The sequence below is a fragment of the Neovison vison genome, chromosome 5, assembly GCF_020171115.1.
Source record: "Neovison vison isolate M4711 chromosome 5, ASM_NN_V1, whole genome shotgun sequence".
Taxonomy (NCBI): domain Eukaryota; kingdom Metazoa; phylum Chordata; class Mammalia; order Carnivora; family Mustelidae; genus Neogale; species Neogale vison.
Genome location: NC_058095.1, coordinates 28,194,737 through 28,218,986, shown reverse-complemented (window position 1 = coordinate 28,218,986; position 24,250 = coordinate 28,194,737). Strand labels below are relative to the sequence as shown.

The 24,250-nt window shown below is 52.3% G+C and overlaps 1 protein-coding gene across 12 annotated transcripts in view; it reads right to left on the bottom strand.

The window, feature by feature from the left end:
* Positions 1-20,023, bottom strand: part of MYO18A (myosin XVIIIA) — a 94,802-nt gene extending 74,779 nt beyond the window's left edge. For 9 of the 12 annotated variants that reach the window (XM_044248256.1, XM_044248264.1, XM_044248260.1 and 6 more), the window contains exons 1-2: positions 19,962-20,023; positions 7,879-8,955 (exon numbers count right to left, since the gene is read on the bottom strand). In XM_044248256.1, the coding sequence (XP_044104191.1) occupies positions 7,879-8,877 (999 nt within the window). In that variant the 5' untranslated portion in view covers positions 8,878-8,955; positions 19,962-20,023. Of the gene's footprint in view, positions 1-7,878; positions 8,956-17,524; positions 17,553-19,952 lie in introns of those variants that run through there. The other 3 variants (XM_044248258.1, XM_044248259.1, XM_044248257.1) reach the window with 3 other exon arrangements.
* Between the last annotated feature and the right edge of the window lie 4,227 nt (positions 20,024-24,250).

The following is a 24,250-nucleotide window of genomic DNA, read 5'->3' as shown; positions in this document are numbered from 1 at the left end:
CCCTACCTGAGGATGGAATCCAAGTAGCTCCCCTTCCTGACTCACTCACCGAGGGAGGAAGTGAGGCTTGTGGGTTATGGCCAGTCACGTTCTTTCCTCCCCAAGGGGAAGTTTCTGGTGCCCAAGGCCTCCCATTGCCTCTCCTGAGCTCCAGGTTTCACCTGACCCAGTGGAGAGACAGATATTTGCATTTCCCGTGGAGGGTGGGAGTGGGGCCTTGGCTCCAAGAGCAGAGCAGGTGGGGTGGCCTAGAATGGACCCTGGCCCTGTCTGGCAGCCAACTGCCCATGTGGGAGCTGTCCCCAGGCTCCAGCTGGAATCTGTTGCTCTGACAGGGAAAAATCCTTGCTGTGAAAATTCCCAGCCTGCTGACATTCCAGCACGCAGGCAGAGTGGGAAAAGCAGCCGAAGGAAAGAGGGAGCCTTGAGCCCTGCTGGGCCACATCCTCCCCCTCAGAGACCTGCAGCTAGGACGCCAAGGACATTGCTCCCAGGTCCCCTGGGCTGCACACTATATGACCCCCGTAAAACCCCAAATCTGCTACTCATCCAAGCCCAGTGCCTTTCCAAAAACACCAATGCGGGGCCGGGGGGCAGACCATCCTGCAACCTGCTCCTGGATGCCTAGAGTCCCTGTCTCCTCCATTCCTGTGGGGGCTGCTGAGTGCCCAGGGACAGAAGAAGTGGAGTCCGGGGGTGAAGATGGGACAGGTACCATGGACAAGTCACCAAGGCGAGTCAGGGCGGGCGGGGCAGAGTGGGGGAAAGGGTTCTAGGAACCAAAACTGAGGTAAATGAGGAAAACCATGCAGAGAGAATGGGAAACCAGTTGTGAGCACAGAACCATCTTCTTTCCTTCAACAAACATCCCACAACTCTCACGAAGCCCTTCAGCACTGGAGAAATGAGGTGACTAACGAAAGACAATCTTGATGACTGTAATGAAGAAGGAGGTGACCACTCAGAGGGTCAGGGAAGGCTTCCCTGGGGAAGTGACATTGAAACCGGGGCCAGCACCTATGAGGGCAAGAGGATGGGCGAGGAAAAGCATGACATACATAAGGAACAGCAGGGACTCTATGGTAGAAGCCAATGAGAACTCTTTGTTACACACCCACCACCTGCGAGGCCCTCTGCCAGGCCTGTGCTCACCTTTCCCCCACAGTGCACCCTAGGAAGCAAGAGCGTGCAGCCCCCGTGGGACAGGAGAGGACCTGTCTTTCATCAGAGGTGACGCTCTGGGGGGTCCCGCCACCCCAAAGTACTGCAGACGTCCGTACTAACGTGTCAGTAAGGGCCAAACAGGCCAGCATCCCAGTCCCTCTCCCAGCTCCCACCCGATGTAATCCCACCTGCTGCGGTGTGGGCTCGCGTCCTCTGGCTAAACTTCTGGAAAGACAGTCTCACCGTCCTGTAGTTCACAATCCACAGAGTAACAGCAAGAATGGCCAGTCTCTCCCTCCTCGCTTCCCTCCTCTTCTGGAGGCAAGGCCTAGAGAGGCCAAGAGGACAGAGGCCTGGGCTGGCCGGTGGATTTATAAGGATACGCAGATACTGTGTTCCCCTGCCCTATACATCGCACTCATGAAGGGCAAGGAGCTGACATTCTAAATTCAACTCCCAACAAGGGACTTTAAATCGCCTTGAAACCTTCGGCCACAGACTTCTCCTTAACCGCTCGGGGATCTGGTATCCGCATCTGTGAAATGAAGATGATTGCATGACCTGCTGCAAAGGGTTGTTGAGCACTTTAAATGAGTTAGTTTGTGTAAAACAGCTAGAGCGGTGCCTGACATAGAGTGAACACTGGCCACCATCCTCATCCCAGCTGTCCCCTCTCATGACCGGCCCCCAGGGCATTGCTGTTCTGGGGAATCTTTACCAGATCAGTTAACCACCCCCTGGGAAGACGACCGTGCCATGCGCCGCCCGCCCCTGGGACGAACACCCTACCTGCTTCCCTGCCTGCCCACACCACCCCCCACCCCAAGTCAGTGCAAAGCGGCCGGGCTAACCCGTGCCGGGGGAAGACTGTTGCGCCCTGATTCTGAGAAACCCATAGCGGGAGATCAATGCAGCCAGAGTGGGGATCCAGGTCTGAGGAAATAGTTTCCCAACTAAACTAGAGCCAACAGCTGAAAACATGAGCTTTGCTGACACTGTCCCCTGTATTTAACAGAACAGAAGCGGCTGCCAAACACCACGTGGGGCTCTGAACTAGGCTCTCCCCCCAGCTCCTCCCCCCAACCAAACTGCACAGCAGGAGGTGGGGGGCCATGAAGACTCCACTCCTTCCCAGTGCCTATCTGGCACGGTGGGCGCCCACAGTGCTACTGGAAGCCTGGGGCACATCCGTCTGTCTGCGCTGCTCAGGACTGACAATGGAGGCGCCAGGCAGCCCCGGCAGGCCCGGGGGGCGGGGGGGAGCCCCCTCCCCAGCTTGGTCACTGGTCCCCTACCCCCACTATCACTACTCTCCACCTCCAGCTAAGGCAAATGAGGAGAGCCCAGCAGCTCAGTGGTGTTGGGGTGGCGGGGAGCGCTGCTGGCAGGCAGACCGCGTGCTTGTGGTTTCTGGGAAACGCTGTAGCGATCTGCAGCATTTTTAAAATACTTGTGTTCCCACCCGCCACACGCCCCCCTTCACCCCACTCCTCACCCACCCCCAGTCTGGGTGTTTGCATATCTGGTATTTTCCAGAACCATTTCAACGTAAATAAGAGATTAGAAGGGAGCAGAAGACCCGGTGGCCAGGGGGTAGCAGGGTGGGCCCCGGGGAGGGGTGTGGCGGGGGCGGGGGGACGGTGCTCTGGCCAGGGCTAGATGGGCCCAGTGTGGGCCACCTCAAACCGAGGCCCTGCCCCCACACCAGGGCGCCAAGCGGTGCTGGCGAAAACAACCAATGACCATGACATGTACCCACACTCAGCTCAATGCGGCCTGGGCACTGTGCCCACCACCCACGGACTGGGTGGCCAGGGCACTCTGGGGCTGTAGTTCGTCTGGCAGCTCATTGGGAAGAAGGCAGAATGTGCCTCTGAGAAAGAAAGAAGACCTAGCAGAATAGACATGACCCTGTCCACCAGGCTATCCTGTTGGTCCCATGCATCCCACTAATCCAGGATAGATAACCGCCAAAATGCTCCCAAAGACCTTTCACCCATCGGCTCTCCAGCCATCTCATCACCAAAAGAATTGAGTCTGGGTTCTACTCTGAGGCCCCAAGCCAGAGCTCTCACATGGCAAGACTGATGGCAGACGTGCCTAAAGCTTTGGCACAAAATGAAGAATTTTTTGTTTCAATCAAGCAAACAAACAAACAAACAAAAAAACCCCAACCCCCTCCAAGGATCATCTGGAGTGACTCTAGGAACAGAGGTGTTCTAGAACACTGAGCCCAGGCAGTACCAGGCAGCTACACCATGACCAGAAGCCCCAGGGACAGCCCATTGGCCTGGCAGACCTGGGCCAGGACAATTTTCTGTCTTCCCTTGGTACCCTCCTCCTGAAAGTCCCTGGGGGTCAGGGGATGAGGTTGGTGATACTCATACAGCTTCTGCCCAAGGGTTTAGGGCTTCCTGGCAGAGGGACACTTGCCGTTCTCCCAGATGCAGGCAACCCCGACCTGCCAGTCACCTTTCAGGCCATTGATTTCCATCGGTAGGCCTGAGATGCTGGAAAAATCTAGGGAGCACCCAGCATCCCAGCTCTTCCTTCAGCTGGATGTTTCTGAGGACGGGGCTACTGGGAAAGGGTTGGAACAAAAGCATCATGAGTTCCCCTTAGAAAGAAAACCTTACCAGGAACAAAGACAGGAAAGCACATCAGGATGGGTTAATTAAGGAAGCAGCAAAATTACCTTCCCTTGATGGCTTCAGAAACCGGCCAGAGGGAAAGGTACTAACCATCATCCTAGGCATTTACTACCTCCCAAAATCTACGAAAGGTGGTTTACACATGTCTGTGTAATCAGGTGACTGATTTACAGACATGAGAACCTCTTAAGGAACCTCGTAGCCCTAGAACCTTTGAGAAGAAACTCCACGGTCCAAGGGGAAAAGAAATCATATCACAGATCTCTGGGAAATGCCTGACAGCTCCATACAGAGCCCGAGGAAGCAGGCCTGACTGCAGGGGGCAGGTGCCTTGTTGGAAATCCCCACCTCACCCCTCCCACCACAACTTCAGAATCTCAGGGAAGCAGCCCTTTCTGGGTGGAGCCCCCTTGGGGGCTAGCTCCCCTGGCTCTTGGTGGCAGAGGGACAATGACATCAGCTGGGGGTAAGCAGGTGGGCTTTTCGGAGCTTGGCAGGAACATCCTACACCCCTATTCCCTGCAATGGGCCCACTGAGGATACAAACAGAAGGGTGCAGCTCTCCACCCTCCTGGGCCCTCGTCCTTCTCAGTGGACCCTTGACTTTCCCACTCAGATTCATGGAGCAGGAGAAAAGAATTTTGATCCAGCTGGGGTTTTCAGATCCTTGTCTGTACCAACACTCTCTTTCCTCTCGCCAGACTCGGGGAACGCTTTGCTTTTAGACAATTTAAGAGTCACTGATCCCAAACCAAATACCCTAAAACACTTTCCCTGAGGAGCCAAGGGAGGAACTCAGCATCCTCCTCCGAAGCTGACATCCCATTTGGCTCTCCTCACCTCTCTCCCCCACACCAGTCAGTCGCGTCCAGAATCTCTCTCTATCGCCACTGCTCTACCTGAGTGCGGGCCTCCATCCCACTAGGATGACAGTGACAGGGCCCTCACTATTTTCCCCATGGCTGCCCTCGCTACACCCAAAAGCATTCTCCACAGAGATTTTCTAAGATCTGTTCCCACCACTTCCTGATTAAAGAGCTTCTCACCCTTCGGTTGAAGTTCACATTCCCTAGGCTAGTTCACAAGGGCCTTTGTTGACCTGTCCCCTGCCTGCTGCTTCTGCTGCTTCTCTCAATCCTCATTCCCCATGCACTGTCCCCCAGCTTTATCCCCCCAAGATGTGTCATTCTCTCTCCAACCTCTAGGCCTTGGTATGTGTCTCTCACAGCCTTCCCCTTCCTCCTGCCTCCCCTGCATTCATCTCCCACCCAGATGGCAGCTTTCCCTGGGATCACTCCCAAGACTGGTCTTCCGGTCCCTCCTCTGTGCTCCCTGGGACCTCGTACTGGCCCCTGTTGGGGAGCTTCTCAAACAACACTGACATCCCCTGCTACTTGACCATCTCTTCCGCTAGACCGTGAGTTCTGAGGGGCCTGGGGCTACATGCGGCTTGCTGCTGGCTCCCCAGATCTAGCTCACCGTGGGTGCTCAGCGCATGTCTGTTTAACGAGTGGAGGGGAAGACTAGATTGGGGGAGAAGAGCTGCTTGTCCCAGGCCTGCTGAGGGATCTCTGTCAGGGCTCCATGTCTATCCCCCTGCTATGGCTCACCCCTACTCCCAGTGGAACCTTGCTGGCAGCTACAGGGACACACGGAGGTGTGAGCCAAGCATTCTTGTGAGAAGGAAACCCGAGGGGCTGTCTCTCCCTGGGGCCTTCTGAACAGGCCATGGAGAGGAGCCATGACGCCTGGTCTCCATCTGTGTGCAGAGAGAGAACAGATGGCCGGCCGGTTCCCTTGGAGCTCCCTGGGGACGGGCCATGTGTGGACACCGTTGATGGATGGCGTGATGGGCAGGGTGGCCGCCGGGAGCCGTCCTCGCGGGGCCAGAGTTGTCAGAGTACCCCACCCAGGAGCCTCGGGGAAGTGGGAAGACTCTTCTTGGCATGGAGCTAAGCTTAGAACGGCTGCCAAGGAAAGGAGCTGGAGCGGGAGTGGGAGGAAGAAGAGGAGATGGTGGAGGAGGAGGAGAGCCACCGTGGTGGCCGCGGCACTCCCACACCAGCTCCGGGTCTGTCCCGGGAGGCCAGGAGGCCCGGCCCGCTCTGCTCCTCCCTGCGGTGGCCTGAGTCCCCGCCACCTGCCAGGGAGGGACAGATGCTGGGCTTCCTCAGCCCTGTGCTTCTCACTGTCCTCTCACATGGTTCTCAGAGACTCATGAGGTTGGAGTTTGCTGTGTGGCCCCTGCCGGATTCCCCTAGGCATCAGCCTGGGGAAGAAGTCCTCTAGGCACCGCTGGGCTTGCCCCACAGGGGCTGAAGCAAGCCAGCATCTCAGGGATACCAGCTCCGGCAGTACTGGGGAATCTACTGGGGCCTCCGAAGCCGAAACACCCCCTTCCCCAGGGATGAGGGAGCAGCCGCTCATTGGGAAGGGAGAGCGGCTGAGAAATACGAGATGCCAAGATGATCCCTAGGCTATAAAGAGAAAACAAAATAGCATCTGGGATGCCAGGCCCAGGGCCCCACAGAGGCCTGTGCTGTGGTTCAACAGGGAACTGGCAACAACCCCCCCAGGGGATTCATTCTTGAAGAAGAAAATTCCATCTGTTAAAAATAACGTCCGCCTGGGAGAAAGTAGACAGACACGGCAACATGGTATGGGCTCCGGTTCTAGGATAAAGCCCACTCCCACCACACTGTGGTTCCCTGAGCTCATTCTAGTCCGGTGACTGGCACACAGTACATGCTCTGTGTGAGTTTCTGGAATGAATGAGTCCAGGTTCTTCCCTGGTTCCCACAACAGGCTCCCTCCCACTCACTATCCCTTCCTGACTAGCAAAACTGCCTGAGCTCTGCTGGGCCCAGGATAAAGGAAGGTCTGGAACCCACCTCCAGGGCTTCCTGCCAGACTCTGACCCAGCCGCTCCCAGGCCCTCCAGGCCCTCCATGCTGCTCAGCTGAGCTGCCATCTGAGTATCCGCTTCCCCTCCCAGGGAGAAAGCTCGCATCAGGACTCTGGCTGCTTCCTTAGCATTTCCTCCTACTTCTGACTTTGACCCATCTGGCCGGTCACTTAGTGCTGACAGGTTCTGGCCAGGCTGGACACTGGACCAGATCTGGGCAATCCTAAAGCCCACAGCTAGGAGACAGGGATGGCCAGAGGCCAACCTGTCCTTCCCGTTCTGTCTCCAGTGGAACATTCCAAACTGATACATAGCCACTCTACTGAAAGACCCCTGGGGTTAGAGATCACTGTCCCCGTGGAGACCATCTCATACACAGACTAAATCTTTTCTGCTCCTGTGTCACCCCTTCCACTGCTGTTTCGTGTGGGCCAGATAAAGGCTGGGGTCTCGGGGACACTCAGGTCATACTATTTCTGTGTGCTTGATACCTGTTATGTTTCTGGGGTGTTTTCTTCCTCCAGGAGAGGTAATAAAGACTCTTGGAACCCAGGTGATCTCTATAAATCAGGTCCAGTCACTCCCCTGCTTCAAACCCCACAATGCTCCCATTTCATTGGGACAAAAATCTAAACTCTTATCATGACTTACAAGGTCCTTCATGATCTGGCCTCTACTTGTCTCTGTAACCTACCTCCTATTCAGCTCCTCATTCAAGGGCAAGAGGAGGCCTGAAGTCATCTTACCCAAGAGCTCGCAGAACAGCTGCACAGCCTAGATGTTCCAAGACAGCCCTGATTTGAAATAAGTCATCTTTTTCTTTCAAGTCTAATGCAAAGATGGGACTCCTCTCTTTTTGTCCAGATGCTGGGCTGGACTAGTAGTCCAGACTATCTCTCATCTGAAGTGACCCATGTGAGCCTCCGTGCCCTGATTTAGGGCTCAGGAAACAAGGTGCCCAAAGCCTTCACCCTTGTCTCCTGAAGCCTATATCCCCATGGACCACCCCGTGCTAAGGTGGTTCCACCCTGCAGGCCAGGTAAGTTGTCGCTGGGGCCAAGAAGTGGCACAACTTCACAGCTCCTGGGTACCCCAGTCATCCACCCAAGTACAGTTCCCAATCCTGGCTCCGGCCCAGCTGCACAGGGGGACACTCACATCAGCTGGCTCCCTGCGGGGTCCGTCGCCGCTCCGCAGCCAGCTCCGGCTCAGCTCACTGAGCTCCGGGATGGGTTGCACCTTGAGCCGCACGCTGTCCCCAGACTGCCGGATCATCTCCACGATCTCGTCCCTGGACTTGCTCTCCACGTTGTGCCCATTAATATCCACCAACCGGTCACCTGGCACCAACCCCAGGGCCAGGTCCTTGGTGCCCGCGCCGGGCTCAGCAAAGTGAACCACCCTCCGGTAGACCTGGCCCTCGGGACCCCGATCCAGCATGGTCGTGCGGCGCAGGGAGAAGCCGAAGTCTCCAGTGGGCCTCCGCTGCAGCTCCAGCTCCCGGAGGGCGGGCGGTGGCAAGGGCACCACGGGGGGCAAGCGCAGGTCAGCTGGGAACCTTTTCGTCACCAGCTCCGGGACCCGTGACCGGGGCCCTGGCCGAGTGAGGCCAGAGCCAGGATGCTGCACCAGCTGTCCCTCGAGGGTCCTCACCTCCACCTGCGGGGATGGGGCAGCAGAGTGTTCGGAAGGGGTGGAGGTCTCTGAAGCACTCTCATCCCGGCTCCGCTGGGAGAAGGAGAAGCGCTTGACGATCATCTGTGAGTTCTGCTTGGCCAGGGAGCCGAACTTGGCCGCCCGCTGCAGCACCGAGCCCCGGAAGCTGCCTTCCTCGCCCTTGAGGTCATCGCTTGAGCTGGCGGTGCTCAGGTGGCCTGAGTCCAGGATAACGCTGCCCCTGTTGCTGTCGGAGTCGATGTCAGTCAGGTGCAGGTCAGAGCCGCTGGCCACCTTGATGGGGATGGGGTTGGAGATTTCCAAGCGTGTCTTGGACTCACGTTTGGAGGAGCGGTTCAGGTTGAAGAAGCCGCGACGCAGGCTCATCTCCTCGAGGCTCCTCAGCTCCGCGGCCGACATCCGCTCCTTCTTCTCCTTCTTCTCCTTCTTCTCCTTCCGCCCACCATCTTTGTCCTTGTCTTTCTTCATTAGGTTAAACATGGTGGGGTGTTGCTTTGGGGGGGCACCCCCGGAGGATTACGGGTACTTAGCACAGGGCGCTTGTACCCCACCTTGCTGCTGCAAACATAAGTGGAGAGAGAGAGAGAGAGAGAGAGAGACATTATTTGTGTAGAGCCTCTTCCCGTGTCTCTAGTCCAGACAAGGTGAACTAATGAGCACAGCTCCCCCTCACCGACAGCGGGCTCACTCTGTGCCAGGTGCTTGGCTGGATACAATACGGTCTCTGTTAAGTTAATCCTCACAGTACTGCTACGGGAAGGTCTGCGATTACCCCCATTTCACAAATAAGGAAACTTGAGGTTTTGATAAGGGTTGTAAAAATGCAAACTCCAGAGCCTGTCATCGCCTTTTATCCCTGATAGGTGTACACCGAAGTGGCTCCCAGAGCTCGGACCTCCTGGCAGGACGGTGCCATCAAGGCGACCTGGGGCCTGACTCAAGATTCAACACAAAGGAAGAAGGAGAAGCTCAGAGCACCAATCCTTATTTTGTGACTTCCAGCTGCCGGGCGCGTGACCCACACTCTCATTTGAGCCTCGCAGCCTCCCCGCGAGGCAGGTATCATTATCTCTACAAATGAGAAAATAGGGTGCAGAAAATTAAGTATATGTTAGCTGTCACCTGGCTAGTTGGCGGCAAATACAGTTTTCTCTCGGGGCCCATGGCGCCCCAAGTGAAGCAGGGAGGGAAGGGGAAGTTCCAGACTGGACAGAGGACAGACAGCTGAGAGGTGGGGGGTTGGGTCTGCTGGATAAACAGGATCCTGAAAAACTCATATCCTTTTCCCCAGACCAACAACTAAATATAGCCTTGGGAAGAAAGTTGTGGCAGCCCAAGAGACAAGCCAGCTCCCGGACACCTGCACCCACGGTGGGCACCTGACTCGGGACAGGACTGAGAAAGACCTGGTGGGGGTGGAGTTGCAAGCTAGGGAACACGTTCTAACCAGCTGGGAACAAGGAGCAGAAGTAGGCCATACCATCTAATTAGAAATTAAGTGCAATTTTTTTCTTTCTCCAAGAAGGCCTCCCCCTCCGAGTTCCAGACACATGACCAACGAGCTCACTTCTTCCAGCAATGACCTTCTGTGAGGCCCTGGAGAGGCCTTTCCTGTCTGTGTACCCCACCGCCACAACCAAGCAAGGCCCTCCAGCCTCCCCAACTTACTGAGAGGGACCCCTATCCCTGATACAATGCCTAGGGGAACATCAAGGCCAGGAACTCCCAAGGGTCCTGGTGGCTCTGGCTAATTGCCTTCTCCCCGTCCAGCACCCTGACCCATGAGGTTCCTGAGAGATCGATGTATCCTTCCCAGAGCAGCGCTCATCACAGAAATATGATTCAAGTCCCAGGTGTGACTTAAAATTTCCTAGCAGCCACACTAAAAAAGGTAAGAAGAAAAAAGCTAAGAAGAAAAGGTAAGAAGTACATCATTAGCTTTAATGATATACTTTCATGTAAATATATCCAAGACAGTGTCATGTAATCTACATGAAAATTATCAAGATATTTTACATTCTCTTTTCCATAAGAAGGCTGCAATGTCCCATGTGATTTCTACACTCAGAGCACATCTTAATTCAGAATAACTATATTTCAAGTATTCAACAGCTACTGGCTATTGAACTGGGCAGTGAATTCTAGAAAAATCTTTAATTGCAGAGCATATCCAAAGAGGTGGGGAATCTGGCCCAGTTACTAGCTCCCTGTGGGCCTAACAGGCACCCCTTGACCCCCTGACCTATTTCTACCTAGTAGAACAAAGTTCCCTCTGGACTTTTTGGTTCAAAATGCTCCATACAACATAGTACCTGGGAGACATAGGAAGACAGGAAGTCTGGGGCCCCAGAAGTGCGAAGCCAGGGGCAGCCCTGTCCAGCTGAGTCTGAGCTGATTTGGGGGGGGGGGCTACCCTCTTCAGGGCTCTATTTTGACCTGGGGAGTCTCTCTCTCTCTTTTCTCCTGAATGCTGATGGGGTGGGGCACAGACCTACCATATAACAGAATGTGGGATCTTCTGGTGGTCACTGCCTCCACCCAACACTACCCACACTGTCTTAAAAGGCTGATTTAGGGGCGCCTGGGTGGCTCAGTTGCTAAAGCATCCGACTCTTAATTTCGGCTCAGGTCATGATCTCAGGGTTGTGGGAAGGAGTCCCGTGTCAGGTTCCAGGCTCAGCATGGAGAGTGCTTAAAATTTTCTTTCTTCCTCTCCCTCTACCTACCCCACCCCCACGCTTGCACTCACTCTCTCTCTCTCTCTCTCTAAAAAAAGGACTGATTTAGAAGATGGCTCCAAAGACACCCATGTGGGAAATGAAGAAAGAAACCCACCTTAGGGACTGGAAGGGGACAAATGTGTCCACTGGCCTCAGCTTCAGCCCAACCATGAGAACCCAGCTGCCTACCCACGCTATCCCGGCAAGACACCTCTTTTGGTCTTCAATTCTTACTCTGTAATCCTTACCCAATCCCGACTCTGCTGGGTGGGGACTAGACATCTGAGCAGTACCAACGGACCACAGGCCCCAGAATTCTAGAATTTTGGGGCTGGAAAGGTCCCTGAGAAGTAATTTCATGGAAATCCCTGTCTTGGCAAAAGCTTGCCCCTCACTGCCATTGTGACGGATAGGAACCGCACACAGTCAGCCCTAGAGTAGCAGTATGGGGGTGGCGGTAACCGCTGGCCAGGAAGGTTAGCGGTTTTGCTATCTAGGCCCAGATCTGCCAAGAGATCACCAGGGGACCTTCAGCCTGTCACTTTGCTCAAAGCTGGACAGGATGACCTAGGTCTCTTCTAGCTCGAAAATTCCAACTATCTAAGTCTCTTGTGGACACAGGTTGTTTATTAACTTGCTGCCGAAGTTACCCCTCTCATCCCAACCCTGGAGCCTCTGGAGACTGAGTCCATTTCAGGACTCCCCTCAGCACCCCTGTCCTGCCAAAGTCATGCACACGGCTCCCAAGGTACCCCTTACCCACTGTCATCCCTACAACTGCCTGGCTGTGGCCTGGGTTTTCTCCTGTGCCACCTGTCTAGAGCCACCTGCGACCTCCTGTCCAGTGTCAGACCCCCAGTACAGGCACTGCTGCTCCTCTGTTCCTTGGAGCCCACTCTGCTGGACCCTGGGGCTCTGTCACCTTCTTGTAGACCTTGGACTTTTCAGCATCTCTTGTCCCCGGGCCCAAAGACTCCAGCAGGGATGATATCAGCACCTTCCCATTCTTCATTCTGGGCTCCCCTTCATCTCTTACCCTGTCTCACGAAGGGAACCTTACAGTTTTCTGACCTCCTTCTCTGGCTTTTTCCCCTGAGCCTATTCCAGGGGGCCTTTCCTAATTTTACGTCGAGGAAAGGTATGCATATAAGTTAGGGTCTATACCTACATCATTGTGACCTTGCTGCTCCCCAAATCACCGCAAAGTATAATCCACTTGGTCAACTCAGAGGCCTTAGTATGTTAGGACAGAAAGTGTCTTGAGGGGGGTGCCCGGGTGGCTCAGTGGGTTAAAGCCTCTGCCTTCGGCTCGGGTCATGGTCCCAGGGTCCTGGGATCAAGCCCCACATTGGGCTCTCTGCTCAGCACGGAGCCTGCTTCCCTTCCTCTCCTCTCTCTGCCTGCCTTTCTGCCTACTTGTGATCTCTGTCTATCAAATAAATAAATAAAACCATAAAAAAAAAGGAAAGAAAGCATCTTGAGAGCAAGGACCATTTGACTCCAATACGCACCGACCAGTTCAACAACCAGAGAAACAATTTACATATTCATACAATGGAATACTACACAGCAAGCAAAAGGAAGCAATCACTGATCCACACAACAGGGATGAATCTCAAAAACAGAGGGTCAAATGACAGCAAAAGAAGGCTTTGACAACAGAGTACATACTAGTATAGTACTATTAATATGAAATTCTAGTACAGATGGTCCCTGACTTACAATGGTTCGACTTACCAATTTTTTGACTTGACACTACACATGTGTGAAAGCAATTTGCACTCAATAAAACTCATTCTTCACATTTTGAATTTGGATCTTGTCCTGACGTAGCGATATGCAGTGAGAGGCTCCCTAGGGATGCTGGGGAGTGGCAGAAGACGCAGCTCCCAGGCAGCCATGTGATCATAGGGGTAAACAAATGAAACGCTGACAGCCATTCTGTACCCGTGCTGTACCATTCTGTCTTCACTTTCAGCACAGTGTGCAAGCAATTACATGAGATAGTCAATACTTGATCATAACATAGGCTTTGTGCTAGATGATTCAGCCCAACTGTAGCCTGATGAAGGTGTTCTGAACACATTTCAGGGAGGGTAGGCTAACCTAAATTTGGTAGGTTAGGTGGATTAAATGCATTCTCGACTTAAGGTATTTTCGAGTTACGATGGGTTTATCAGGAAGGAGGTAAAGCCACTGTAAGCCACAGATGTGGATAGATAAAAATAAGCTATGGTGAAAAAAAATCAGAACACTGATTACCTCTGGATGCTGAGGAAGGGGGTAGGGGTAGGAATTACCTGGAAAAGGGCATGAGGGAACTTTCTGGAGTGATGTTCATATTACCTTAATTATCTCGATAGGGATTTGGATTGACAGGTGTATACGTTTGCCAACAGTTATCAAATAGCATGCATAAGATCTGTGCATTTCAGGGATGCCTGGGTGGCTGAATAGGTTAAGCTTCTGCCTTTGGCTCAGGTTATGATCCCAGGATTCTGGGGTGGAGCCCCACTTCCAGCTCCCTGCTCAGCAGAGAACCTGCTTCTCCCTCTCCCTGCTGCTCTACTTGTGCTCTGTATCTCTCTGTCAAATAAATAAATAAAAATCTTAAAAAAAAAGATTTGTGCCTCTCATTATGTGAAGTATTCACTCAAAAGAAAAAAGAATTGTAAACAAACACTGAAGTCTGCTTAATGATATGTACACTAAAGTATTTGAGGCAAGATATGCTGGTCTGGGCTGTTCCATTGGTTAAGTGTCTGACTCTTGATTTTGGCTCAGGTCATGATCTCAGGGTTGTGGGATGGAGCCCTGTGTCCAGGTCATGTCCCTGGTCCAGTGTGGAGCCTGCTTGAGATTTTCTCTCTCCCTTTGCCTCTCCCCCGCCTCAAAAAATAAATTCAATAAATAAAGATAAGTGAAACTCAAGAAAGGCTTCAGATGTCAGGCAGCAAACCTAGGACCAAATCCAGGGTAACAGCTATGCAATCTTGGGAAAGCCACTTCACACCTCTGTGCCTCTGTTTTCCCATTTGTAAAATGGGGTAATAACAGCACCTACCACATACAGCATGGGAACTGAATGAAATTGGTCTATAAGCCCTCCAGATAACCCCAGCCCAGAGTAGGCCCTCGAGAATAGTACCCAATCACAGCAGGGCACATTTTTATCATCTAAATGGGATGACAAACAGCATAAGGTCCACAAAGTGTGCACCTCAGCCCTAGTGTGACTAGAATAAATCCACACATAAACCTTAATGCTGGACAGAGCCTTTGTATATGGAAAAAAGTACAGCCCAAAGAGGTGAAGGCAATCCCGTGAGCACATGGCCAAGCCAGAGCACACTGGTTCAAGTTCAGAGGGCCCAGGTAACTACTGCCAAGACTAAGTACAGGCAATTCATAGCTGTTGAAATACAAATGGCCAACAGACACGAACAGATTTTCAGCCTCAGTCTTATCTGCACACACATGAAAGAACACAGAGGTATACTACTGTTCACTTAACAGTTTAGTAAAAACCACCATTATTAGTAACATCAATCAAATAGAAGATAGGAAGCAAGGTAGCTCATGTGTGTTACTGGGAGTATAAATTGGTGTAGGGAGGGCAAGTTGGTGGTATCTGTGAAAATATTTTAATGTACATATTCTAGGCAATTCCACATACAGGACCTCGACAGATATGTTCACACAAGAAACATGGCTCATCTTTGCATCATTGTTTGCAATTGTAAAATTCTGTCAATATAAAGGTCTGTCACTGGAGGAAGAGCTAAATTATAGAACTGGGCAGTTATTAAAAAGAATGAAGGAGAGGCGCCTGGGTGGTTCAGCCATTAGGCACCTGCCTTCTGCTCAGGTCATGATCCCATGGTCCTGGGTTTGAGCCCCGCAGCAGGAAGCCTGCTTCTACCTCTCCCACTCTCCCTGCTTATGTTCCCTCTCTCACTTGTGTCTCTGTCAAATAAGTAAAATCTTTTAAAAAAAATTTTAAAAAAAGAATGAAGGATATCTGTATACACCCACCTGGAAAGACTCAATACTATACTGTTAAGTGAAAAAAACCAAGTTTTCAGATAATATTTAATTTTTAAAATAATATATTTTAAAAACTATGTTTATGTGTGTACATATATGCATGTGCATTATATATGTATGTGCATTATGTATTATGTATGTGCAATATTTGCATATGCATAGAAAAATGTATGCTTTCGGGAAGAGACAGATTTTAGAAGAGTCAGAGCAGATTGGTGTTTCATCTGTATTGTTCTATTTTTTTTACAATGAGAATATTTAGCGTGTGTGTGTGTGTGTATCTAGGCCTAGGGACTTTAGATAGTGGATTATATATACTTTAGATAGTGGATTATATATACTTCTACTTTTCTGTATGCTCTTTATTTCCTACAGAAAAAAAATTTATATTTATATTAAATTGTATCATGTAATATAATGTTATATATAAATCTATCATAAATATGTATCATATGTACCCATATATATAATATCCATTACATAATTTTGTCTGGGGTTTTTGTGCAGTTGGAGCAAACGGGAAATACCACTTTAGCTTTTTATCTAATAGACTTCCTAGGAATTAAACCTTTTCCCAGAATATGTTAATCTTGCTATTTTTAAAGATTAAAAAGAAGGACAGAAAAAGAAAAAAAGAAAAGCTTGACAATCCATTTAGCGTGAGAACTGTGAACCAAATTTGCAAAGGGCAGGTTCAAGACTTGCCATCTCATGCCTCGCTAAAGTTTCAGTGACTTGGGGGACTTGGTTAAAATAGATCTCACTAGTGTCTTGTGGCTTTAAGAGGGGACAGATTTAAATGGGTCACCCTGCAGCTGGCAAAGTAGAAACCCCAGGAAATGGAAACTATAACGTTAGAATCCCAAGACAAGGCACCCAGACTTGGCTGCTGTGGGTGGACACTAAAAAGGGTCAGTCCCCCACACCCCACTCCCAGACCACACTCATAAATAAATACAAAGGAAATACTTTCCCAAGAGAGCCGGCCTCTCTCCCTTGGCCTCTGACCTCCCTAAGCGGCCGTTTCCTACAGCCTAGAGTCCTTTTTCGGCGCCAGTCCCGCAAGGAGGATTGTAAAGACGACCCGGCGGGGCTCGCGCGGCACCTGACCCGCCCCGGCGGCGGGGCAGGGCGAGTGGGGGGCCGCCTCCACCGAGTAGCGCAGGGTGACGCCGGCCGCTGCCACCGAGCCTCTTCCCGACGGGTAGCGCTAAGAGCTCCGCAGCACCCCGTGACTCACTGCCAGGTCACACGGAGCTTATCTGGCTCCAGGTGTGCTCGCTCCGACTGCACGCTTCTCACATGACATCAGTCCGCCCGCCGGCTCCCGCTCCCGCTCCCTCGGAAACCGCGGCGCCGAGCATTTCCAGGCAGCCGCAGGCCCGCGGTGCCTCCCGCCGCTTACCGTCTCCCCCGGAACACAGGGATCCCGCAGGCCCCGGGAGGAACGACAGCGGGAGACGTGCCAGCGGCGCGGCCGAGTGCTCCGCTGCTCCTCTAGGTGCACCTCCTCGGCTTCCCGTGGGGTTTGCCGCAGCCGGCTGGGCGCTGAACTCAGGGAACACCACTCCCCCCTCCCTTCTGTGTGACCTTGAGCAAGTCCTTTCCCCTCTGTAGGCCTCAGCTATTTCAATTATAAAATCTCCGTGGGCCTGAGACTTCAGACTTGGCCGCAAGCGTTGCCTTTGCTGGAGACTTACTCTGTTCAACTCTAAATTGCAAAGGTTCTAATCCTGCCCTGACTGTGTTTGCTGTGTGACCTTGAGCCCATCATCCAACATCTCTGAATCTCCGAGAATAACATAAAGAATCCCTTGTAAGTGATGGTAAAGTGCCTGGCAGAGAGAAAGGGCCCTGGGCCCTGTAAAAACCTCAGTCCACAGTTTAAAGTCCTGCCTGACTGTAAGCTCTTTGAACCATCAAGGGAGTATGGATAATTAACAAGCCACGCAGGTCCCACCTCAAGGAAAGGGAGGTGGGGAGAGGAGTGGAGGCTTTCCAGTTCTGCTCCCCGCCCCTCCTAACCCTAACCTATGGTGATAGAGGTGGGGGCAGAGTGAGCAGATCCTCAAGCACCCACGAGCCTGACCCAAAGTAGAGCTTCAAAGCTCCATCAAGCCTCCCAGCCCCAGTTCTGGGGGAACCACTCTCACACCCTTGAACCTTTAAACTACGCTAGGCTAGAGCCCCTCAGCTTTACCCACCACACTTAGGAGAGGCCTGGGACGAGACCTGGGGCCCAGAGCCACCAGCAGGACCCAGCTCACAAGACCCGGGTGATGGAGGTCCAGTCCGTGGTGTCCACTTCAGGTGAGGGGTGTCTGGTGGTGGGGGGGTGGAGGGGTGGGAGGAGTACAGACCTCAGGTTTGAAGGAACCAGAACCGCCCTGCTGCTCTGGAGACCTGTGACACACCAAGTGTGGATCAAGGTTTCCTGAATTCCAGCAACTCCCTGCTCCACCCGAACTGGGTGGATTCTCCTTTTCACGCTAGCCTCACTTCTGCCCCACCCAGTCCACCTTCGGGGACCTGCCTCTGGGGGACCCTGGATGTATCAGGCCCAATTTCTGAAGACACATGCACCCCTTCATGAGCAGCCTGGAGTTGGGCCGGTGAAGGGGGCTCCAGCTCCAGGCTGGCTTCCCTGGGCTGCCAGGGAGTGAGGCTGAGGGACTGGGCAGGAAAGTCAGGAAGGGCACAATCCACAGTGAGGACTTCTGAGGAGAGCCTGGGGCACCTGAGGAAGCCTTCAGGCACACACCCTGGCACCTGAGCCAGGCTTGGAGAGCGTAAACAAACTAGATTCTCAGAGCTGCCAGGCACCAGGTCATCAACAGTTCAAAGTTCAAAGGAAGTGACCACCAGCGCTCTATCCCACCCACCCCCACCTGTGACCCTTCTCATTGTCCTAACCCTCCAACACAATAGCTTCCCCTGTCACCTTCCTGAAATCGAGGCCCCTGCCCCAGCACACCAATGTCCCCAACCCCAAATGGACAAGCACACCCCAGGCTATATATAATTAGCCATGTCCAGCAACCAGGAGGATGTTTCCTGGAAAACCCTCATCACAAAAGGACAGAGGGGAAGCTGAGGAGGTGGCAGGCCACTGACAAAGAGCCAGTGAGGTCTGTCAGGAAGCCAGAGACCTCAGGAGAGCAACTTTCAATATCCCCAAATAGAAAGTAGCTTCTGAACCAAAAGGGTGGGGAAAGTTAGACAAGGCCTGGCCCATTGCCATGACAACAGGAAACCAACCTGCCCAAGAAAAGGGCTCCAGATCTCATAAGCACATGGAAAGGCAGCCTGACTGCCTGGATTCAACGTCTGGCTAAAGCAATCTCACTCTTTACCTGCTGGTTGACCTTCCCTCCCTTCCAGCACAGACACATTACATGCGTACTTCCGACAGTTCACTCTCCTTGGGGGGATTTACAAGGCCTCCTCAGCACTACACATGCCAGGTACTCCAAAGACAAATGAGCCCACACAAACCAGCCTGAATCACTGGCCAGGTGAAGGGCGGGAGGGAATCTGATTCCATAATTTGGGGGGGTCCATCTGAGGGCAGGAAGGCACTAGGCAGGAAAGCCCCTCCCAGGAAGCATTGTCCTGGGGCCTCTCTACAAAACACAAACCAAGAGGACACTGCCAAACACATGCCCCATGGGCCAAGTGACCAGGCAAAAGGAGCACCACTTAAAAAACATGCTGTCTGTCTTCCTCCAACCCCATCCTGCCTCTCCCCCACCCCACCCCGTTCATTCTGGCTGGCAGCCTTTCTAACTAATCAGCAGGACACATGTGCCTTGCAAAAGGTTGACATCCCCATTCCCCCCTCCCTTCCCCCAACAAAGCCCCATGTGTGGTATGTCCCTGCAGGCCTTATCTCAGCCAGGAACAAGACCCACTCCTCACCATGCTTGGTACCAAACAGCACCCGTTCCTCACCCCAACACGGGGGGTGGGGAGCAGCTAACCTTACCACCTCCCTCTTCCCATTGGCGAAACAACTGGCATGACAGGTTAGCAGGGCGGGGCGTCCGGGCAGTCGCTCCCAGAGGCCTGGGGCAGGCTGTCCGACCTTCCCACACACACCCCACCCCTTTGCAGGGGAAGGTGAGGTGAGCAACCAGGCACCCAGGCACCGGGGACAGCCAGCACTCCCTAGTCTCCAAAGCCTCCCATTCGCTCACCCCATCTTCTATCCCCGGGGAGGGGGTCTGGGGAAGCGGGGTCTCCATTGTTTTGCCAGCTGTCTAGCAGCTGCTCCTTTGAGAGGGAGCCCGCAGTCGGCCTGGCAGTGAAAGGGTGAAGGCCGCTGGGAGGGATAAAGGGCTCGGTGGAGGTGCTCGTCTTCCCCGCTGCTTCGCTCAGAGCCTCCCTCGCTCGCTCGGTTTGGGGGGCCTGGGCCTGCCCCCGAGAAGTCCCCTATCCCGGAGGCTGCAGCCTTCGCCCGGCAGCTCTGGGCCACCTGGGCTCCCCCAAGCCCTCAATTCCGCCCCCCCCACAACCCTAGGGCCACCCTGCCCTGCCTCCGCGCGCCCCAGAGCCGACCAAAGGGGCCAGAGCTCCCCTCCCCGCCTCTCCCGGTCGGTTCCCCGTTCCTGGGCGCCGAGCCCCGCCGCGCAGCCGGGGACCGGAGCCGGGAGTCCGGGCCGCCGCTTCCAGGGGACAGTGGGGGAGGAGGAGCCGGCGGGCCCCGCCGCCCGCCCGCCTTCCCGGCCGGAGCCCGCCCGGCCACCCCACCGGGCCCGGGCCGTCCCCGAGCCGCCGCCCCCGCCGCACCGTGCTCACCGGCCGCCGGAGCCCGCCCGGCAGGCTGCAGAAGCGGAGACGCGGCATCCAGCGGCCCCGGCCCGGTCCGGGCTGGAGCGCAGCGCGGCGCAGCGCAGCGCCGCCCCCCGCAGCCGCGCGAGCCGAACCGAAAGGGAGCTCCCTGCTGGCGGCTCTGGGGATAAACTCCCGGCCTCCTTGGCAGCGGCGGGGCGCGCCTCCAGGACGGGCCATGTGGGCACGGGGCGCTGCTCTGGGAGCCCTCTGTCCGCGTGCGAGAGGCCCGCCTGGAACTCCTGCGTGCACGGGGCACCGGAGGCCGCTGGGCACGCCCGGGGCAGGCACCGTGCCCTCCTGGAGAGAACAGGTTCCTCCCATGGCCTCCGCTGGACCCGTGTCCAGGAGGGTGCTGCGCAGGGCAGTGCTGTCCAAGGAAGCATTTATTTGAGTCTTGCTGGTCGCATCATCCCAGGGTGGCTCTGCAGATGCGGACATAGGGCGCTGCTGGATGGTGCTACATGGCTCAGTCCAAAGCAGGCACTGCCGGCATGTCCACGGTGGCCCAGGCAGAACGTATTCCCCAAGGCGGACACGGGCTTGTGGTTAGCTTGGTCCAAGAGAGCCCTGACTCAAGTGGGGCTGCCTGAGGGGTATACCAGGGCCCAGGAGACAGCCCTCAGGGACGCTCACTTAGCCCCCAAACCAGTCCAACAATGCTAAGATTAATGCCTTTCATAACTTTTTTGGAATGAGGTCGCTGGGGTCTGTCATGTCCTGCTAAACATCCAGTGAACTGCTCTACCCACCAAAGAGGGATTTCAGATGTCCTGGGAGAGGCCAGTCGGGTTTAGAGAGCAGGCCTCCAAGATAGGCGCTATGTCTTGAGTTTGGAGGGAACTGAGAACTTCTGCAGACTAGGGTGGCCCAATCTGACAGATCAGGGAAGGTTGGAGCAAGGGGGCCTCAGGAGCAAAGATGTGAGTCAGAGCCTGGATATCCTGAGGAACAGACCACACCCGTGATGCGCATTTTGGGTCAAGGAAGAGCAGGCCACTCCAACTCAATTAAACAAACTTTCACTGAGAGGCTGCCCAGTGTGGCAACTGGCGGTGTGGGGGACACTGAGAAATCAGACATGGAGCCTCTCGGCGGAATTCACATGGAAGCGACCTGTGTAGGGTACACCAGTGGAGTAAGCAGCGTATAGGCTGTCTGTCATCCCTAGGATGAAATAGCCCTCCAATGGTTGGTTGGTTAGCCTGGAGGAATGAACTAAAGCTTCTCTGAGAACATGATATTGAGTGAAACCTTGGAGGCTGGGCTGGACAATGCTACCATTACTGCTTCCTGAGTACCTACTATGTGCTAGGAACCATCTGTGTTACTCACAAAAAAACTATGACCAAGAGGCTATTATTGTAGATAGGGATTGAGTGTATGGACTCTGGTGTCAGGTTACATGGGTTCAGATCCCTGTCAAGTACTCCCTGTGTTGCCCTGGGTGACTGATAAAAAAAAAAAAAAAAACCACTCTATGCCTCAGTTTGCTCATCTGAGCAATGGGGATAAATAAGGCAGTGCCTCAAAGTTGATTTTGAAATTTAAATGAGTTTAGTCTTTGTTCTCTAGTTCTCTAGTTTTAGTCTCTAGTTCCAGTTGCTGGAACAACTGGCTATCCACAGGCAAGAAAATGAATCTAGACACAGACTTTACAGCTTTTACAATAATTAAAATGGATCATAGACCTAAATGTAAAGCACAAAACTTTAAAACTGCTAGAAAGTAACATAGGTGAGAACACAGACGACCTTTATTTTTTAATTTACTTTTAATTCCAATGTATGTACATACAATGTTCTGTTTAGTTTTGGGTGTATAATATAGTGATTCAATAATTCTGTACATTACTCGGTGCTTATCATGACAAGGGTACTCTTAATTCCCTTCACCTATCCCCACCCAACCCCGCGCTCTGGCAACCATCAGTTTGTTCTCTACAGTTAAGTGTCTCTTTCTTGGTTTGTCTCTTTTTTCGTTGTTTGCTTTGTTTCTTAAATTCCACGTATGATTGAAATCATATGGTATTTGTCTTATTCTGGCTGATTTATTTCACTTACCATTGTACTCTCTAGCTCCAATCATGTTGCAAATGGCAAATTTTAATTCTTTTTGATGGCCAAATAATATTCCATTGTATATACAGACCACCTCTTTTTCATCCATTCATCTATCCATGGACACTTGGCTGCTTGCATAGTTTGGCTATTGTAGATAACACCCCAATACACACAGGGTTCCATATATCTTTTCAAATTAGTGATTTCATATTCTTTGGGTAAAGACCCAGTAGTGGAATTACTGGTTCATACACTAATTCTGTCTTCAATTTTTTGAGGAACCACCGTACTGTTTTCCACAGTGGCCACACCAGTTTACGCTCCCACCAACAGTGCATGAGCATTCCTTTTTCTCCACATTCTCTCCAACACTTGTTGTTTCTTGTGTTTTATATTTTAGCCGTTCTGGCAGGGGTGAGGTGACATCTCATTGTGGTTTTGATCTGCATTTTCCTGATGATGAGTGATGTCGAGTGACTTTTCATGTGCCTGCCGGCCATCTGTATGTGTTCTTTGGGGAAATGCCTATTCATGTCTTCTTCCAAATTTTGAATTGGAGTATATGGTTTTTTTGGTGTTGAGTTGCATTAAGTTCTTTATACATTTTTGATACTAAGCCTTTACTGAATATGTCATTTGCAAATATCTTTTCCCATTCTGTAGGTTGCCTTTTAGTTTTGTTGATTGTTTCCTTCACTGTGCATAAGCTTTTTATTTTGATGTAGTCCCAGTAGTCTGTTTTGCTTTTGTTTCCCTTGCCTCAGGAGACACATCTAGAAAAATGTTGCTACAGCTGATATTATGGTGATGAGTTTTACATACAACACCAAAGGCATGATTCATGAAACAAAAAACTGATAAGCTGAACTTTTTTTTTTTTTTAAAGATTTTATTTATTTATTTGACAGAGAGAGAGAGACAGCAAGAGAGGGAACACAAGCAGGAGAAGTGGCAGAGGGCTTGATTCCAGGACCCTGAGATCATGACCTGAGCTGAAGGCAGATGCTCAACTGACTGAGCCATCCAGGTGCCCTGATAAGCTGAGCTTCTTAAACATTAAAAACTTCTGCTCTGAAAAAGACAATAATACTAAGAGATTACGAGCCACAGACTGGGAGAGAATATTTGTAAAAGACTCATCTGAGGAGGCACCTGGGTGGCTCAGTAGGTCAAACCTCTGCCTTGGGCTCAGGTCATGATCTCAGGGTCCTGACATCGAGCCTTACATCGGGCACCCTGCTCAGCGAGGAGCCTGTTCCACAACCCCACCGCCTGCCTCTCTGCCTATTCGTGATCTCTGTCTGTCAAATTAAAAAAAAAAAAAAAAAGACTCATCTGATAAAGGACTATTATTCAAAATATCTGAATAACACTTAAAACACAACAATAAGGGGCGCCTGGGTGGCTCAGTGGGTTAAAGCCTCTGCCTTCGGCTCAGATCATGATCCCAGGGTCCCAGGATCGAGCCCCGCATCGGGCTCTCTGCTCAGCGGGGAGCCTGCTTCCCCCTCTCTCTCTGCCTGCCTCTCTGCCTACTTGTGATCGCTCTGTCAAATAAATAAATAAAATCTTAAAAAAAAAAAAAAAAAAAACACAACAATAAAATAATCCTATTTAAAAATGGGCCAGAGGGGTGCCTGGGTGGCTCAGTGGCTCATGACCTCTGCCTTCAGCTCAGGTCATGATCTCAGGGTCCTGGGATCAAAGCCCCGAATCAGGCTCTCTGCCCAGCAGGGAGTCTGCTTTCCCCTCTCTCTCTGCCTGCCTCTCTGCCTACTTGTGATCTCTCTCTGTCAAATAAATAAATAAAATTAAAAAAAAAAAAAACCTGGACTGCTTCTCTCTTTCCAGATTTAAAAAATAAAATAAAATTTAAAAAATGGGCCAAAGACTTGAATAGACACCTCACCAAAGAAGGCACACAGATGGCAAATAAGCATTTGAAAAGATGCTGTATGCGAGATGTCATAAGAAAATGCAAATTAAAACAACAGTGAGATTCCACTACACGCCCATTAGAATGGCCAAAACCCAGAATATTGACAAAACCAAGCACTCTCAGGAGGTCTGCACCAGGAAGTCCTCTTCATTGCTGTGGGGAATGCAGAGCAGTGCAGGTCACTGTGGAAGACAGTGTGGCAGTTTCCTACAAAATGAAACACACTCTTACCACTCTTATTCAAAATGGCCAAA